Source organism: Vicia villosa, unplaced genomic scaffold (assembly GCF_029867415.1).
Source record: "Vicia villosa cultivar HV-30 ecotype Madison, WI unplaced genomic scaffold, Vvil1.0 ctg.000098F_1_1, whole genome shotgun sequence".
NCBI lineage: Eukaryota > Viridiplantae > Streptophyta > Magnoliopsida > Fabales > Fabaceae > Vicia > Vicia villosa.
The window spans coordinates 1,465,331-1,485,278 of record NW_026705010.1 but is presented as its reverse complement, the minus strand read 5'-3'; the positions used below and the strand labels follow the sequence as shown (position 1 = coordinate 1,485,278).

The 19,948-nt window shown below is 35.0% G+C and overlaps 2 protein-coding genes across 2 annotated transcripts; one reads left to right on the top strand and one right to left on the bottom strand.

Moving 5' to 3' along the window:
• Positions 1–4,566: 4,566 nt before the first annotated feature.
• Positions 4,567–5,108, top strand: LOC131624012 (uncharacterized). The gene has a single exon (XM_058895011.1). The coding sequence runs from the start codon at positions 4,612–4,614 to the stop codon at positions 4,879–4,881; it is 270 nt and encodes an 89-aa protein (XP_058750994.1). The 5' UTR covers positions 4,567–4,611; the 3' UTR covers positions 4,882–5,108.
• A 9,824-nt stretch (positions 5,109–14,932) lies between these two features.
• On the bottom strand, positions 14,933–17,865 carry LOC131624011 (external alternative NAD(P)H-ubiquinone oxidoreductase B3, mitochondrial-like). The gene is made up of 10 exons (XM_058895009.1): positions 17,736–17,865; positions 17,354–17,615; positions 16,937–17,143; positions 16,549–16,799; positions 16,234–16,453; positions 16,049–16,153; positions 15,644–15,904; positions 15,319–15,440; positions 15,121–15,240; positions 14,933–15,034 (listed from the first exon to the last, which is right to left on the bottom strand). The coding sequence occupies exons 1-10, from the start codon at positions 17,825–17,827 to the stop codon at positions 14,947–14,949; spliced, it is 1,728 nt and encodes a 575-aa protein (XP_058750992.1). The 5' UTR covers positions 17,828–17,865; the 3' UTR covers positions 14,933–14,946.
• Positions 17,866–19,948: the final 2,083 nt, after the last annotated feature.

Sequence of the window (19,948 nt, the reverse complement as noted above, 5' to 3'; positions counted from 1 at the left end):
TGGGACTTTGGTAAGGAGTTAGGGGTGCTTAATAATGGGGAGGAAGAAGGAATAATTGAAAGGATATCAGCCAATGAAGATAGAGATAAGGAGATGTCGAGGAAATCTGGAGTAGGGAGAGGAAGGAGGAAGAAAGAATAAGTATTGGTGCTGGAGGAGAAGTAGGAGGATATCATATTAATCATGAAGATCATTAGCTACAATATTAGGGGGCTAGGAGGAAAAGTAAAGAAGAAAGAGATTCACCAAATTATTCAACAAAATAGGCCAGACTTAATAGGTATTCAAGAGACTAAAATGAGTAAGGTAGAGAGGAAAATGTGTGAATATATGTGGGGTCATGAAGATTGTGGATTTATGTGTAAGGAGGCTGTAGGAAGATCTGGGGGACTTCTGTTGATCTGGAGCACAAAGTCTTTCAAGAAAATAGGTGATATTCATGGTGAATTTTTCATAGGAGTAGAAGGACAATGGGGGGTGGATGATGCTGCTGTGATTATAGTAAATGTATATGCTCCATGTGAAACTAACGGCAAGAAAAGGTTATGGAAAGATCTCAGTGACTTAATAAGATCAAAATCAGAAGCAAGATGGTGTGTGTTCGGAGACTTTAACGCAATACGTGTAGAATCCGAAAGAAAGGGGATTGGAATATTTCAAAGAAGGGAAGAAATGTCAGATTTCGAGGATTTTATCTTAGAAGCAGATCTTGTGGATCTTCCCTTAAAGGGTAGACGCTTCACATGGTCTAACTTGGAGGGAACATCTATGAGCCGGATCGACAGATTTTTATTATCTGAAAATTGGATTATGCAATGGCCGAATGTCTCCCAAAAATGCTTAGATAAAGGACTTTCAGATCATTGTCCGATAATGATCACCGAGAAAGAGGTGAATTGGGGACCGAAACCGTTCCGTCTATTCAATTGTTGGAGGGAATTAGAAGGTTATCACAAGTATGTAGAGGAAACCTGGAAATCGATGGAGGTCCACGGGTGGGGCGGATATGTTCTAAAAGAGAAACTCAAACTGATCAAAGGCCACATCAAGGAGTGGAGTAGGAAGCATACGAAAAACTTAGATGGAATAATTGAAGAAGAAAAAAGGAAGGTGAATGCTTTGGAGGTAAAGAGCGAACAAGCAGATTTGTCCAATGAAGAGATTATGTCAAAAAGGGAGGCTTCGGCTCGACTATTTGTAACATCAAGAATGAAGACAAGCATCATGTGGCAAAAGGCTCGGCTGAGATGGCTAAAGGAGGGAGATGCGAATTCAAATTTTTTCCATTGATGTGTGACAAATAGGAGGAAGTTTAATGTGCTAAACTGCATTGAGAATGAAAATGGAAAAATAACAGGTGTACAAGAGATTAAGCAGGAAGTTCTGAATTATTTCTCGGAAGGGTTCAAAGGCATAAAGGGTGATAGGCCAATACTAGGAGACTTCGGGTTCAAGAAAATTGATGAGACAGATAATGATGGTTTAGTAGCTGAATTCACAGAGGAAGAGATTAAAAAAGCAGTGTGGGAGTGTGAAAGTTCAAAGAGCCCAGGTCCGGATGGCATAAACTTTGAATTTATCAATGAATTTTGGGAGGTAATCAAGGGAGATTTCGTTCGTTTTATCACCGAATTCCACTCCAATGGTAAATTGGTGGAAGGTTCCAATTGCTCCTTTATAACCTTGATACCTAAAGTGGAGAATCCTATGAAGTTGAGAGAGTTCCGGCCAATATCGTTAATCGGATGTATGTACAAGGTATTAGCAAAATTGCTCACAAACAGGCTGAAGAAAGTGTTACACAAAGTTATATCAGAACCTCAATTCGCGTTTCTAGAAGGGAGACAGATAGGCGACGGTATTCTCATTGCGAACGAGGTAATTGACGAAGCTAAAAGAAGGAAAAAGGAAGCGCTTATATTCAAAGTAGACTTTGAGAAGGCATATGACTCGGTAGATTGGCAATTTCTCGATTTTATGATGGAGAGGACAGGTTTTTGCAGTAAGTGGAGAAAGTGGATTATGGAATGTCTTCATTCATCAACCGTATATGTGCTGGTAAATGGAAGCCCAAATAAAGAATTCTCGATGGGTAGGGGACTAAGGCAAGGGGACCCTTTGTCTCCATTCTTATTCTTGTTGGTGGCAGAAGGATTCAATCTTATGATGGAAAAAAGTATGAAAAAGGGGCTGTTTGAAGGATATGTGGTTGGAGGTGGGGAAGTGATAATTTCACATATTCAATATGCTGACGACATTATCATAGTGGGAAAGAAAAGTTGGAGTAATGTTTGGGCAATTAAAGCAACACTTCAATTGTACGAACTAGTGTCGGGGCTGAAGGTTAATTTTCATAAGAGCTCCCTAATCGGAGTGAATATTCAAGATGGCTGGTTGGAGGAGGCTGCATCTGTACTACATTGCAGGACTGGGGGAACTCCTTTCAAATATCTAGGGATTTATGTCGGTGGGAACCATAGACGGGAAGGAATTTGGCAACCTGTGATCGATACAGTAAGACGACGATTAGCGTCATGGAACAATAAACATCTCTCTATCGGAGGCAGAATTATCCTGTTGAAATCTGTGCTGCTTGCGCTTCCGATATACTACCTATCGTTCTTCAAAGCGCCAAAAGGTGTCATAGCCAAATTGGAATCCCTGTTCAAGAACTTCTTATGGAGTGGTGGGTTAGAGATAAAGAAAGTAAATTGGGTGAAATGGGATATGGTATGCAGAAGGAGGGAAGAGGGGGGGCTGGGAATAAAAGATATTAAGGCATTCAACTTAGCCTTGGTGGGAAAATGGAAATGGAGACTTTTGACGGAAAAAAATTCACTTTGGGTTAAGGTTTTAAAATGTAAATACGGAGGTGATGGAGTTAGAGGAACCAAGAATGTGAGATTTAAATCCTTATGGTGGAGAGACCTGTCGGATGTGGATAAGAAGGTGGGAAAATATGGGAATGGTTGGTTTGATAATAGGCTACACAGAAAAGTAGGAGACGGGATGGAAACATCAATTTGGGAAGATCCGTGGGCGGATGGAAAAAGCATGAAGAGTATGTATCCGGAATTGTATATGCTGGCTTTGGATAAGGATCGTAGGCTGGGTGATTTAACAAAATATGAAAATGGAGAGCTGATATGGAACGGAAGATGGAACCGAATTCTAGATGAGGGGAAGGTAAGGTTAGAGGAGGAAATGAAAATGTGGATCCAAAGGGTTTCTTTGATAGATAACACTAGATATCAATGGAGTTGGTATAAGAATGAGTATAATGTCAAAGATGCGTATTATGAGATCATGAAAGGGGTAAACATTGTTGGTGAGGAGGATAGGGAGTTGGCTATGGCATGGAACAAATTGGTACCGCTCAAAGTTTCGGTTTTGGTGTGGAGAATTTGGCGCAACAGAATTCCTACCAAAGTCAATTTAGTAAAAAGAGGCATCCTAGTAGCATCTCAAAATTCATGTCCATACGGCTGCGGTGTAGAGGAAAATATTGCCCATATTTTCTTCGAATGTCTGTTAGCCCAGGATTCATGGAGCGATGTCCTAAGATGGCTCGATATTACTTTTGTTTTGCATAACTCAGCTATACAGAACTTTATTCAATTTACAGGTATTAGCAATGGAGGAAGAGTTCAACAAGAAAGATTCTCAGTCATATGGTTTGCAAGCATCTGGTCTATCTGGAAGAGGCGAAACGAGATGATATTCGACAACGGGGAGAGCAGCAAAAACAGTTTGATTGAATATATACAGGTTATGTCGTGGCAATGGCTAAAAGCAAATCTAAACGGATTTTCTTACGGTGTTCATCAATGGGTGTCAAATCCAAAAGAATGTTGGAGAACCAATTGATATATGTTTTGAGCTCACGGGGAGAGGCCGCTGCTGGCTGCAAGAAACTATGTCTGTTTTTACAGGTTTTGGAATGTCTTCTTATCTTAGCAAGAAGCGATCTAACTGTTGATATGGAGTTGTGTTGTTACTGGCGTGGCATTTGTTTTCGGCTGCTGTACCGGATATCTTTTGGCAGCTTCGGTAGTCTTTAGATTCAGGTTTCTACTTATGTATGGAGATCTCTTAATCATTCTGGATTTAGGGATGCTGTAAAACCATCTCAGTGGCAGTGAATTTGAAAAATAGGAGTGTAGGATTGACTTAATCTAGAAAAGGAGATGACTGGTCTGTCCTTACCCATGCAATGGTGTAGTTAATGTTGTTGCCTTGGTTTTGAACCAAGTTAGATAAAGATGGGTATGGTTTTTTTGTTAGTCCTGTACTGGTGTAGTTTAGGTTGTTGTTTTGGATCATGTTGTAAGCTTTGGCATGGCTTATGCCTTAAAGTAATAAATTACTCTTTTGCTTTTCAAAAAAAATTAGGATGCAACAAATCATGCAACAAAGACACGTGTTCATTAATCGAGGATGCGTGTCACTTAATTCTGAATCATCACAAAACAACCCACTGAATTTCTTAAAAACCATTAGCTTCCGCCCCTGGTTTTTCCCAAAACATCGGCCATTATCTCCAATATATCAGAGCACTACCTCACATCCATTTCCTCATTCTTTCTCACTCAAAATACTTTCAATCAAAAGATGAGTTCAGCAATCAGAGCTTGGAGTGTAGCTGCCAGCGTCGGTGTTGTGGAGGCCTTGAAAGACCAAGGCATCTGCAGATGGAATTATACTTTGAAATTAGCTCAACAACATGTTAAAAACAATGTTCGATCTTTCTCTCAGGCGAATAAGCTTTCTTCTTCCAATTCTTCTGCTATCATCTCTAAAAGACTGAAAGATAATATGGCAAAACAGCCTGAGGAGTCTTTGAGGACAGTAATGTATCTAAGCTGCTGGGGTCCTAGTTAATTAAGGGCAATTTTAATTAAATCTTTTCCATAAGGGAATGTCACGGTTTAGATTTCTACGGGATGTATATAGTTGTTTTTTGTCTGTCAAGGTATATTCATGTACTATCAATAGATGATAATGTTGTGTATTGTCAAATTTTATTATGTGTTTGTTCATTACTTTAATGTTATTTTGTATTAAAGTTTATCTGAATTGAGAAGAATAAAAAGTTCATATTATTATTAGTTGATATTAAATATTTTTTTAATCTTCTTAAATATGTCAATATTAATTTTTTAGTTTATCTAAATTTTGATTTAAATTTTAGTGTGATTTTAGATCAACTTCAATATTCATCCAAGTTCTACTAAGGGGTGGACAAACTTCCTCTTTTTGTTGTTTTCTTTCTAAAAGATAAAATGTTTCTAACATGCATGAGAAGGGATTTGTATTTTCTATTTTTCTTGTATTTCATGTCTTCTTCACATTGCACCATCACTTCTCTTCTTTCACATATTCATCCCTCTCAAGTCACTTACAATTCCTAAAGTAATCATGGTCGAGATTCTACAATTATTTGAATGCATTTGATTTTATATTATTTTGTATTTGATGAAAGAAATTCTAAAATTATTTGAATGCATTTAATTTTATATAATTTTGTATTGGATGTGCATTGATTTTATATTATCTTGTATTTGATGAAAGAACAAGATAATATAAAATTAAATGCACATCAAATACAAGATAATGCACATCAAATACAAGATAATATAAAATCAAATGTATTCAAATAATTGTAGAATTTGACCGAAAAGTGGTTATTTGTATTTTTTTTAAGTACCGAAAAGTGGTTATTTGTGTATTGTTTTTAGTACCTAGTTATCTAAAAAAGATTTCTCTTCAAGACATAAGTGTTTAAATCTTATTAAATGAAAATATAGTTTTCACAAAAAGATCTTCTTTTACTCCCTCCGTTTCATAATAAGTGTCTTATTTTCATTTTTTTTATGTCTCAAAATAAATGTCTCTTTAGAATACCAATGCAGCATTTATTATTTTTTTCTATTACTATACCCCTATATATTAACTTTCACGTTTTTCAACAACTCCATTACCTATAATAAATAAGGGTACTTTAGTAATTGATATTAACTTTATTATTAAAATCAACACATCTAATCATGTTCTTAAGAACCGCGCAAAACTCAAATAAGATATTTATTATGAGACGGAGGGAGTAATAAAGAATATATCCCAACGATTTTACTTTTGAACTAATCAAATTCATAACATTTTAACTATATCTTAATTTTATTTTACCTCAACTTCATACTTCACTTGATGGTAAAATCTCCATCCCTAATATACCATATTTCCAAGGTCATTCATATCAACAGCATTCATTAAAATCCTTTTGAATTTGTTTATGTTAGAACTGTAACTCACTGTTAGCAATATGTCATCTACATAAAGACACACCAGAATTATATTGCCATCTGAGGTATGCTACACATATACACCATACTCCATTTCACATTTTTTGAATCCCTGATGCTTGAAAAATGAATCAATTTCCAGATTCCAAACCCTTGGAGCTTGTTTAACTCCATACAAAACTTTATGTAGCTTGTACACCATCCATTCTTTGTTCTATATCATAATTCCAAAAGGTTGTAACACATAAACTTCTTCTTGTAATAGACCATTAAGAAAATTTGACTTTACATCTTAATATATCATAGGCCAATTCCTATTTGCAACTATAGCAATCAAAAGTATGATTATTTCATGTCTAGTTACATGTGGAAGCACTTCAAAGTAGTATAACCCATATTTTTTTCCGAAATCCTTAAGCTACAAACCTTTCTTTATGGTTGGCAATTGACCCACCTGGCTTTAACTTTATCTTGAAAACCAATCTTACACTAATGACTTTCTTGTTCTTTGGCAAAATACTCAATTCATATGTCTTGTTCCTTTCGTTTACCTAAAGTTCTTCCTTCATGGAATTCATACACACCTTCTTCTTTAGAACCTCATTGACACTGATTGGTTCAAAGTCCATCATCATTTCACACTGTATGAATTCTCCTTCAGAGTCAATCTCAATGTCATGCATCAACTCAAAGTCTGTAAGTCTCCTTGGTATCTGTCTGATTCTTTGTGATCTCTGGAATTTTACACGTTCACCTTCAGAGCCAGGTACTCCTTCAGAAGCTCCACCTTTAGAGGCTGGACCACCTTTAGAGGCTGGATCACCTTCAGAGGCTGATCACCTTCAGATTCAGAATTTCCTTCAGATTTAGAATCACCTCCAGAGGCAAAGTCACATCTAGAGGCAGAATCTCCTTCAGAGGCAAATTCTTCTTTAGAGGCAGAATCATATTCTAGTGTTGACACTGGACTAGCGTTGAGTTGAGACTTGTTCGAATCCCATATTTTTATTATTTCACAATGACATCACTGCTGACAATAACTCTATTGATGACTGGGCAATAGAGTTTATAGGCACCTGTATAGTGGTAACCTATAAGCAACATGACATAGCTTCTGTCATTCAATTTCCTTCTAGTATGATTTGGAACATGTTTGTAACAAACAAAACCAAACGCCTTGAAATGGATTATACTTTGCTTACTTCAAGTCCGTTCTTTAGAGGAACTACTTACTTTAACTTCTTAGTTGAACATATATTAACCACATATGTTGCAGTAGCAATAGCTTCTTCCTAAAATGTTTGGGGCATATTCTTTTCTTTCAACATGCTTTTAGTCATGTCAAGCAGAGTTTTGTTTCTTCTTTCAGCAATACCATTATGATGTAGAATGTAAGGAGCAGTCACCTCATGCTCAATATCATTCTCCTCATATAATTTCTTGAACTCTCAAGAGTTAAACTCACCTCCACCATCGGCTCTGAAGATCTTCAACCTTTATCCAATTTGATTTTTGGCCTTCAGTTTGAACTTCTTAAACTAAGTAAACACCTCATGTTTGAACTTTATGAGTGCTACCTATGTCATTTTTGTGAACTAATCCACAAATGATACAAAGTACTTGTTTCCTCCAAGTGAAGGTACTTCAATTGGCCCACATACATCAGAATGTATCACTCCCAAAGCATGAGTTTCTCTTGGAGGCAATTTTGATGAAAATGGAAATCTTGGTTGCTTGCCTCTCATGCATATATCACATGATTTTCTAGTGCCACAATCTTTGGAAATCCAAGTATTAGATTCTTTGAACTCAAATTCCCCAAGCTTCCAAAGTTTAGATGTCCCATTCTCTTGTGCCACAACTCATTCCCGCCCCTATTTAATCGTCTTAAACCTGAAGGTGAGATTGGCGCTAGCCTTTCGAACATTCGAGGTAGAAGAAGATTAAATATCAAAGTACTAGAAATTTTTCCTGAAGAGAAGATTGTGTAAGTGTTATCCTTATCTTTTCATTTTCATTTTGATATCTGCTGGGAAAAGAGAATTTTGTCTTTTTATGGTTAGTTTTGTGGTAAGGAATTGTGGTTGAATGGTGGTTGTCAGGCGAGAGCTGACTTCACCATAGGATATCAGACGAGGACTGAAAATGATCGAAATGATTTTCCAGGGCGAGAACTGACTTTGAAAGGGGTTACCAAGGCGAGAACTGGTTTTTGACTTGGTTACAAAGGCAGGAACTATTTTTTGACTTGGTTACCAGGGCGAGAACTGGTTTTGACTTGGTTACCAGGGCGAGAATTGGTTTTGACTTGGTTACCAGGGCGAGAACTGGTTTTGACTTGGTTACCAGGGCGAGAACTGGTTTTGACTTGGTTACCAGGGACGAGAACTGGTTTTGACTTGGTTACCAGGGCGAGAACTGGGTTTTGACAAGGTAAGGCTTTATGAGGAAATCATCAGGAATGGTAGTTGGGAAACTTGTGGGGACAACATTCTCTGTGGGGATGTATTGTTGTATGATAGTTATTTCAAGTCTTTTGTGCAAGGTACCAAATCTGGCTTATGCTTCATATGCATGTTTGAGTTTTTGTATGGCGTAATGATCCATTTTGATGGATATGCTACGCTTTTGAGGATGAAATGCTATATGCAGTGAATACTATATGCAGAGTGCCAAATAAAGGCATTAATAAGGTAAACACCAGGGAGAATCCCCTTAGTGTTAAGAATTCTGTAGAGATGCCAATAGATATTGGATTTTGACTTGCAATATGTACCTTCTGGTTGTTGATTTGTAAAGTGTAGAATAACTTTCGACTTCTCACCATATGCCATTGCTTGGAGGATTTTCAGCTTGAGGAGATTCCCTCGATTCGCCATGTTGGGGATGATAAATCCAGATAGGGAAACCAGGTTGGGAAGTAGAATAACTCCCATGAGAAATAAACTCCCGTGATTGGGGGGAGAACAAGTTCCTAGGAGAAATAAACTCTTATGATTGGGGAGAGACAATATAACTCAAAAGATTGTACTTCAAGCTTCATGACCTACGGAGGAATTCTCCCTAAAGGATCCTTGCGCCAAAAATACTTGAGATAATCTGCCCAATATGTTCAAACGTTTGAAGTAGTCCATCCTGATCAACGGATCCTTGAAGAGATTTATCGAATCTCGACATAATTGCCCTAGATTGATGGAAGCTTGAGAGAGATTTCTCGTCTTGAACCAAGCCTGGAGAGATTCATCGACGTGATTGCCCTTGATTGATGGAAGCTTGAAGAGATTTATCGACGTGATTGCCCTAGATTACACATCTTATCATAATCCTCAAGTTCCACTACGATCAAGCAACATGTGGAAGCAACTTTATCACGCTCAACGGAGCATTCAACCTTTTCCCCCCAAGATAATCAATCAAGCTGCATTTGTTCAATAGAATATTCAGGCCTTTCTCCTTAGGGTAGTCAATTAACGAAAGTATCAACTGATCATGCTCAACGGAGCCTTCAGGCAACATGCCCCTTGATAATCATTCTCTGAAATGATTGGCTTTTTACTCCACGGAGTTCTCAAGTCTCTTTACTTTGACATGATTAAGCTCTTCACTGATTCTCATCCTTGAGATTTCTTTGATGTTAAGCAAATGTTTGCATGCAGAAAAGTGCTAATTCTAAGAATGATAATTCTAATGCAAAGCGTATGTCAGTCTTGAAGTTTAAAGAAACTTTTTATTGAATTGAGGTTGCGACCTCTTGCGAATGGATCACTAGTTGATACAAACTCAATTTTTTTACATATGGAAGATAAAGCAAGCATATGATACCATCACAGATATATGTCACGCTTCAATGGGAGTCAGTTAAACACTATATTATCAGAGTGTGCTTTCAAAATAAACCCTGCTTCAATTAGGACTTTTAAGGGTTGTAACTTGGTCGGATTCACGGTTTTCAGAAATAAGGGATATTTAGGCTCAAAATTATTTGGTGCCCACCCCCTTAGTGATGTTCTCCAGTCCTATGTTCAGTTAACTCGACATGAGTGTTCACCCCTTACAAGGAATTTTTAAATGGTTGAAGAATCAATGAGGTTTTTTGGACATGGCAGTCACCCACTTTCTTATTCTTCTGATTCATTATCACACGATTTTGGTTTTTTGCTTTGCATTATTTTTCTTTCATCGTTTTTCTTTTTCATTTTTTTCGCCATTCTTTTTTCTTTGAACAAGTCGTGTGATCTTGTGTTGCTTTCGGTTTGTTTGAAAGATTGTGACTATCTCATTCTTTGATTGATGGGGGATAACCATTGTGGCATCGTCATCTTTTAACCTCTTGACGAAATAAGGATAACCATTGCGGTTTTGACATTCCTCAACTTTTCGAAGGATAACCATTGTTGTATCCTACCCTTGAGTTACGAGATGTTGGTAGTTAAAACTGTTGGTTTAGGTTAGAACTGAAATTGAATGTTGGTTTTTGGTGATTGAATTGAATGCAGTAGGTTAATGAAATAACTAGGACAATGTTTAGTGGCTGTTTTTCATTACTTTTTGGAGTATGATTTCGGCAAAGACTCAAGTCATTTTCCTCTGTTTGGGACATGTCCTGACTGGTTAGGTTATGGTCTCCGAGGAACTATTTTTGTTGATGAAAACTGTTGGGCTGAATTGATTATGATGCAAAATTTCATTTTTCTTTACTTGATGCAGGGCGACCTTTTGTTGATTGGTTTCTTACTGTGGCTGCTGGGTTAGTAGTGCAAGGTGGTGGGCATGGAGCTTGAACAACATGGGATTTGTCTTTGGATTAGTTTATGATTTGTTTTTTGTTGAAATTTTGTAATGAATATAGGAACTAATGGATTTGGACCTTGATTTTCTTTTGCATAACTGTAAGAATGCATACTGCAATTGTAATGGTTTTGTATTTGTGAGGTATGAATATTGGACTTTTGTAAAGGAACATGGTTGGTTTAGAATGAAAGTGATGATGTTTAAAGATTAGGAACAAAAAGCCAAAATATTTTTGTGTAATAATTTTTTGTATTGGACATTTGAATGGTGTGATGATATTTGGATTTTTGTATATAAGGAGACATTTAGTTTTCCTCTTTTGTAATGGATGTTGGATATTTTTGTAAACTTTTGTAATGGACTTAGATGATATAATAGTATTTGGATTTTGTAACTTGACTAATACCAAGTAACCGTAACAAGCCTTGAATGAAAAAATCCCATTTTATACTCTTGCATCTAGAATAAATAAGTAACATTGATGTCCACATAATATGGCTTAAAAGAAATGAATTTAGTTCAAAGTCAACCTTGTTCAAATGCTTTCAAATAACTCCAAGTGATTCCAAATGTTACCATCATTAATAATTATTGTGTGTCAATTCTTAAATGGGAAATGGCTTAAAATGAATCCACACACTCCTTTAGTATAAAAATCCAAGACCTGTATCCTTTAGTGACGGCCAATTCGAGTAAGCTCGTAGGGAAATGAACCCTCAATAGAATAATCTCTTTGACCATCACGTGAATAAGGAAATAAACCCTAACTCAACTGGTGACTGCAATTTCGATAAAGATATGTCTTGATTCATGATCCACAAACAAATCCCTTCTCCAAGTTCAAGCTTTTGAAAGAAGCTAATAGAATAACTTGTATCATAAGAAACAATGCAAGTCGTTCCTCAGAAGATAGAGAAACTCTAATGTTAAGGGGAGGAACCCATGATAGTTGTGAGCTAAGCCCTAATTCAGGATCCTTGATCCCATGTCAGAACTTATTGCTTAATGATGCATGATGTGTTAGATGACCTAATGGAGTGTATGCATATGACATGAGAAGTCTAAGACAGATAAAAATAAAGGGGTAGGACAAATTTGGGCTATGACAATTACCCCTTGCAACTCTTGTTTCACTAAGGCATTGAGTGTTTGTTGATTCATTCACCTTGAATGTCCTATTTCTTCCCAGTTTAGGCTACATAATCAGCTTCTGATTACAATCATACAACTTCAAGATATTTTCGTTCATGATTTCTAAAAAACATTTTTCAATCAGCTAACCTACACTCATTAGATTGCTCCTCAGAACAAGACGTACCACACATCCTTAATCAGTACAATTTTTCCATTCTTCAGAGTCACTCTTACATTTCCTATTCCTTCAACATTAAGATACTCATCATCAACACATCCGATCTTGGTCTTTTTACCAAAGTCAAAATCAACCAGCCATTTCTTATTTCCAATTAGGTGATTTGAATGGCCAGTGTCCACATACCACCATTCTACCATTTTTTCACCTTCATTATCGGATGCCATTATGTTGGCTTCTTCACTCTTGTTTTCTTTATTTGATTAGCAATCAGAGGCAAAATGACCAAATCTGTTAAAGTTGTAGCAACAAACCTCTCTCTTATCAAATTTCTCCTTTCCCTTTTGAACATTCTTATGTTTCTTCTCATGTTGATTGGAAGGTTCTGAATTTTGAACATTCTTTTTCTTATTCTCTAACCATGCTTGCTTCTTGTTCTTCTTGTCAAAAGAAGATTTCAGAGCCTGTTCTGACTCCCTTTCAGAGTTGCTTTAAGTCAGACGCAAATCTTGTGCCTCTAAACTATTCCGAAGTTCTTCAATTCTCATGGTGCTAGTGTCTTTAGAATGTTCTATGGCTACAACTATGCAATCAAACTAAGGAGTAAGAGAGCTTAGTACCTTTTCAATGATTGCTTATTCAGAGAGAAATTCTCCACAAGCCTTCATCTTATTCGTGACCACAATCACCTTGGAGATGTAATATGATACCTTCTCATTGTTCTTCATGCTGGGATTCTCGTATTGCTTGCGTAGGAACTGAAACTTCACCTTCTTCACTGATGTGTAACCACCATAGCACCGCACAAGTGTATCCAACACAGTCTTCGCTGTTGTCGCGTTAACAATCTTCTCAAACACCTTCGTATCCACACACTGATGTATATAAAACAATGCCTTATGTTCCTTCTTCCTCGTATTAAGTTGTACATTTCAATGCGCTATTGTTGCGTCTTCTGCAACCGATGTGTAACCATCATTGATGAGATCAAGAACATCTTGAGCTCCAAACAACACACGCATCTGAATCGACCATTGGTTCTAATTCTTTTCATCGAATACTGGAAGCTTTGTGTTCAAGCTACCATTTCCGCCGTTCATCTTCGTTCTTGTGCAAATCACTCAAATCTCCCAAACACTCGTGTCTCCCAAACCCTAAGAATCAAGATATGTGATTTTCTTTGATTTTGATCTTCAATTCAATGTGAATTTGAGGAACGAAATCAATCACTCACATCACGTACACTCGTGTTTCCCTAGATCAGATCCGGAGCTCTAGATACCAATTTGTTGGAGTTTACACCACCATTGCTGCACACAAAGATGAAGATAAAAGAAAAGTTGAAGAGAGAGAGAGAGATCTATAATTAACTTTTTTTCTCAAACTCAATTATGCTACAAATGAGTAATCACTCTTAACAAACTGACTGCAACTTCAGTTTATATACACACAACCAAATTCAAATGTAAATCAAATTAAACTCAAATGTAAATGAAACTTAAATGCATATGTTAAATTGAATTACATCTAACAATTTTCATGTCTGACGTCTGATCATCGATTCAAATGCTTCCACTATAGTGCCAGTTCTTATTTTTACTCTAGTGCAGTATTTCAATATAGGCGTTCACCTTTTCTTCGTCTGATGGGCGTCTGTAATTGAATCAAATTGTTTCAGCGCAAAATAGTATAACGAAAATCATCATGCTTGAAGGATTAATCTTTGTAATCATAAATTTATAAACATACTAAAATAAAGAAGTAAATCTCTCACTTGGTTAAAAAGGTTTGGACTAAGTGAGTAAACTAGGATAAAAAATATGGTTCTATCTTCTCTAACTTAATTTTTTTATTTATTTTTAATTTCAAGCAATTTAAGTTTTTGCAAATTTTTGTAATTTGGTGCATACTTTGTTTTTTACATATATTGATTAGTTTTTTTTTTTTCAAAAAGTTTGGATTTTAGTGTTAAAATCATAACATTATGTATTGAGTAAAATTTCTATTTTGTATGCTCACCTAGTGTTTTATTAATTAGTAGCTGAATTTTTTTGTTTGTAAAAGGTGTTTTTAATAATTTAATACTGTCTCGTATCATTTTAATTTATGTTGATTTTATAAAAAAGTAATCAACACACTAACTAATGTCATTTTTAATTAGATGATTAAGTATTGTCGTTTGATTCAGTATCATTGTCCGTGTATTGTAATCAATTATGAGTTTTAGAATTAAGTTTTACAAAAAGGTTTGAAAACCATGTTTCCATACTTGAGAAATCCAAAATTGATTAACTTTTGAAGTGTTTTTTATATATTGAGTCATATATAAAACTTTTTTCATCATTCATTCCTCTTTCAAAATTGATGATGCATACCTAGTACCTAGCGATTGTAGAATTCATATTTAAATCCAAAGTCACTACCCAAAGTACAAAATAAAAACATATGGATCAAAGTTAATGATCAGTAATGTGGATTGCAATGTCAACAAAATATATATAAAGTATGGTATTAAATGTAGTTTAAGCTTTGAACTAGATATCAGATTTGACTTGAGTCTCTGCCAAATATGAATCGTCTTCCCCAATCAGATATCACCAAAGCTCTTGTTCTCCAGCTGACTAGTTTGCTGCATGTTTTAAAGAGCCATTAGAGGATGAAAACAAACCATATATACAATTTCCTGCATTCATTCATGAAGCTTCTAAGTTATACCTTGCATATACTGAATACCACAACCACTGACTGCTATGACCAATTGAAACCCAATCTCCTGGAAGTTGAGCTGCAGTTTGTTCTCCTCCAAGAGGAGCAAATTGTCCCAAATGCTTGTACCTGTTTTTTATAGCATTTTGTTATAAAAGTCATCAATCATGCACTACAATTTGATTAGAGACACAAAAAAGTTTTTACCTGAATGCATGAAATCTATGGCGTCCGGTTCCTCTAAACCTTAGAGGGCCTTCCGGATATCTCTCGCACAATTCCATCCGATTGAAACAGTCTGCGAGATAGGTTCCTTGTTGAGCAGCTACCTATAATCATTCAAGTTTGAAGCTTAGTTATATTTAGTTATTAGTTAAGTTAGTTTTGTTACAAATTAGTTAAAATTTGTTAGTTGGTCTTGATCACTATATAAAATGTATCGGTATTCGTTGTAATATACATTTTATCATTGAATCAATACGAAACAATTCAATAGTCTCTTCTCGAATATATCGAAAACATATGAACCTACCTGAGCGGTTGCAGGAAGATTTTTCATCTGAGAATCAACTTTTGAAAGCGCTTGTTTAAAGTATTCAATGTCCACAACTGTAGTAGGGCTTTCCTGAGATTTACTTAGCAAAGATGCCATGTCTTTCATTTGGCTTTTTAAATAAATGTCCACTTGTGGATACCTCTCAATAATATCTCCAACAACGTTTTGAAATTCTTTAAGATCTAACATTCCCGAATTGTCCTTGTCCGCTTTGCTAAATATCACCGCTATATCTTCCTGGTAATATCAAAGAGCAGTGCAAAGGCAGGAAAAAAGCGAGCAGATTATGAGCCATACTCAACAATTACCTTACTTCTTTGGTCTTTTTATTAAAAATCAAAAAATAGAAGTTTGTTCAATGAATATATAGATTGTGCATACCATAACTTTACGTTGATTAACAGTGGCACAATCACCTAGAGCATAGATGTTGTCACACCCTTCCACCCTCAGCCATTCATCGGTCACCAATGCGCGCCTGTTAATCTGTCATACAAACAATTCAAGGCGAAATTTGAATACTCTTTGAGACTAACTTTTGAATACAAGTTTGCGCATAAACAAACCTGGCCAAGTTGCTTCATAAAATCAACTATTTCAGGACGAGCACCAATACCAGTGGACCAAACTACCATCCCATGAGGTAAAGTAACAATTTCACCACTTCCTCTTTCTTTCGACGAGATTTCTTTTTCACCAACTTTCACAACCATAGATCCTAATTTCACATCAATTCCATCTCTTTTGAACTTTCCTTCAGCAAATTCCGTTATTCTCTTGTCAAACCTGTAATCAATCAAGAAATGATCACCAGCGTAAGCCAACCGCAATTTAGAACCATTTGCCTAAGTATCGAAATATAGCTAAAAAATATACATTACATGTTCAAGATATGATCACCAGCCTCGAGGAGAGTAATCTTGACATGGTCTTTAAGAGAAGGATATAGCTTAGACAAATCTTCATGCACAAAATCATGTAGCTCTGCTGCAAACTCTACACCAGTTGGACCACCACCGACAATTACAAAACTGAGAAGCTTTTTCTTCTCTTCCACCGGTACACAAGGAAGGCTTGCTCTTTCAAAAAGGTTAATCACTTTGTGGCGGATTCTTTTAGCATCTTCCACTTCCTAATTCACAAGTAATATCACCATATTATAATCAAAGTTCTAAATTTCAATCTGCAACCGCAATTGCAGCTGCAATATACAAGTTCACGGCCTAACCGCAATGGCAATTTAAAAGCTTGATCATGACATTTAAATACCTTCAAGAAGTAGGCATGTTCCTCGACACCAGGTGTATTAAAGGTATTAGAACGAGCTCCCATAGCTATTACTAAGTAATCATAATCAAGGGAAAATTCTTCTGTTCCACCTAGCTTTTTGTCATGAGTAGCTTTGCAGTAAACTTTGTTGTTCTTTGGATCAATCTTATAGCATTCAGCTTCACTGAATTGAACATCTAAACCACTCTGTTCAGGACGGGAACCAAATCATCCTCTTGAAAAATATACCGACTAAAGATTAAAATGTTATGCAAAATTTTTCACTATCTATTGAAGGGCATGCAAAATATCCAAAGTGCTTTAGTTTTTTTTTTGTTCTAGACACGGATAGAGGAATTACAGGTTCGAATCTGCCTCTGCATAAATATGATTTTAAAATGGTTTTGATTTGTATACCTTTCTGCTGATATTTCGAATAGGCTCAACGATACTTCGTGCCTCGACTGTGCCACAAGTGACACTAGGTAACAAAGGAGTGAATGCAAAATAGTTACGCGGTGAAACAACATGAATATCATAGGAGGAGTTTTTCATGCTTTTCACAAAACTTGTTCCAGCCCAACCAGTTCCAAGAACCACCACCTTCTTTTTTGGGAATTGATCACCACTATCACTATATGCTGATCTGGTATCACCATATGCCGCTAGACCTCCACCGCTGCAGCTCAAAAAATCAAAGAGTTAAATGTAACTGTCCATTAATTTATATATACAGAAATAACAGGCAAACAGGCAACAAGTTTGAGAAACCATAATAACAACATGAATATATTATAACCTGATGATAGTGCATACAACAACAGACTTAGACCAGGATGGATACTCATGAAAAACCCTGGAGGCTGTGTGATAAAAGGAAGACCAACTCATAGTGAATTCCCTATCTAGTTAGTTAATTTTCTTCTGTGTTTATTTTGCTATGTGTATGCTTTCTTTGCAAATGAGATAGAAGAAGAGAATGAGTTCATGCAAAAACGGAAGAGTGAGATATTTTTAGGTGTCCACGTAGTATGCATGCCTAGGAATTGATCTCCAGTGTATACGGAGTTGAAAATATTGTATGGACAAAAACATATCATGTTGTAATGATGTTGAAACAAGAAGAATAACATTGAGGTCGTGGATAAGTTGCTAATGTTGACGCCTTCATTCTCGGATCTTAATGTTATAAATCATGTTGCAATATTATGCAATTAACATCACTAATCTTTTGGAGTTTGTAAAACAAATAATATTTTAATTTTAATTGTGTCCCATTAAATTTTGTTGAGATCAATTTATGGATGTTCAAAAATATTATTAACTGAATTATACTGGAACTGAACTGCATTGCACCATAAGAAAACTGAACCACTTAAAAGATTAATGAACTGAACCATTTAATATAAACCATTCAAATTCATTTATAAATTGATTTAATTATATCAATTATTTTTTCAAGAATGAAAAATCATTTGAGAATAAAAGTTTTTTTTTGAATTTTTTTCAAAAAATTAAATAAATTTTCTGAAAAATAAAAATTTTGGGTAAAAAATTGAAAATAAAAAAAAATTATGGTGACTCCATTTTATTAGGGACTTTTGCCGGACAAATTTAAATAAACAGACATGTTAGGTTTGTCAATCCTATTTCATTTTTATATTTAAAATTATAAAAATGATTGTGAATATTAATTTAGAAGTGAGTGTTCTTTTTTTTTTTTTTTTTATTTAGAAGATATAAATTTAGAAGTGAGTGTTCTTTCTTTTTTTATTTATTAAGAATTGGTTTTTTTTAAAGATAATCTAAGTAAAAGAACATTCAAATGTACGAAAAAATTAAATTGATGCTCAGCTGCATCAATTGTAATAATTTTTATTTATTTAAAAGATATAAATTTAGAAGTTAGTTGTTCTTTCTTTTTTTATTTATTTAGAAGTTAGTGGTTTATTTAAACATAATCTAAGTAAAAGTACATTCAAATGTACATAAAAATTAAATAGATGCTCAGCTGCATCAATTGTAAATTGTAATAAAGGTCAGTAGACGGTGACAACTATTCCTCCCTTCATTTACAACTAAACTCCGAAACAAAATTATAAAATAAAATCGTATTATAAAATAAAATCGTTAGTTAACGAAGTAACACTATAATTGATTATGTAATAAATATTTCAACGATAAACTTTACATACTGATTAACTTTATTTTTTTGAAAATAAATAAAAAATCTGAAAATAAATTATTTTTCAAAAATTTCAAAAATAAAAACATTATTTTTTTTTGAAAATAAATATTCTAAAAAATGTTGTTTTTAATATTTATTTTTTTTACATTTTTTATGAAATTAAAAAAAATTGGTTTTAAAAGAATTAAAAATATAAAATTGATTTAAAATTACAAACGGATTAAAAACTAGTTTATAAATATTAATCAATTCTAAACTAGTTTTAAATTGAATTGAAACCATTTTAATAGGTAATTGAATTTTTATTGAAGTAGATATTATAAACTGAACCGAACCATAAATATAATTTGGTTCAGTGCAATTCATGAACCATGAACGCCCTAGATCAATCCCTATATAAATGAGATATGTAGAGACAAATTTAGATTTTTTTACTGTGGTTACCAATTCAAATAACTGGTTATATATTTCAAGAATTCTAAATCTCTAAAAAATTATGGCTCCTTAACACACTTACCTTGTAATCTTTAGGTGCAAAAGTGAAAATACATAGTGAGGTAATCATTGGTAAACCCCAAGAAAGATGTCAATTGTTAAAAACCTTTGTTTTTAGGCCATCTCAATTGTTGTACTCGATTACCTTATATGTGGTAACCGGTTCCCCTATTTTACATAGAAACAGAAACGAAGTTGGTTGGGATGTACCCGGTTACCCTATATACGGTAACCGATTACAACTGTTACTTTAGGTTTTCTGTTTTAGTTTTAAGTGTGTTTTAGCTTCCCAATTATTTTGTAATTTGATGTAATTAAGGAATTCAATG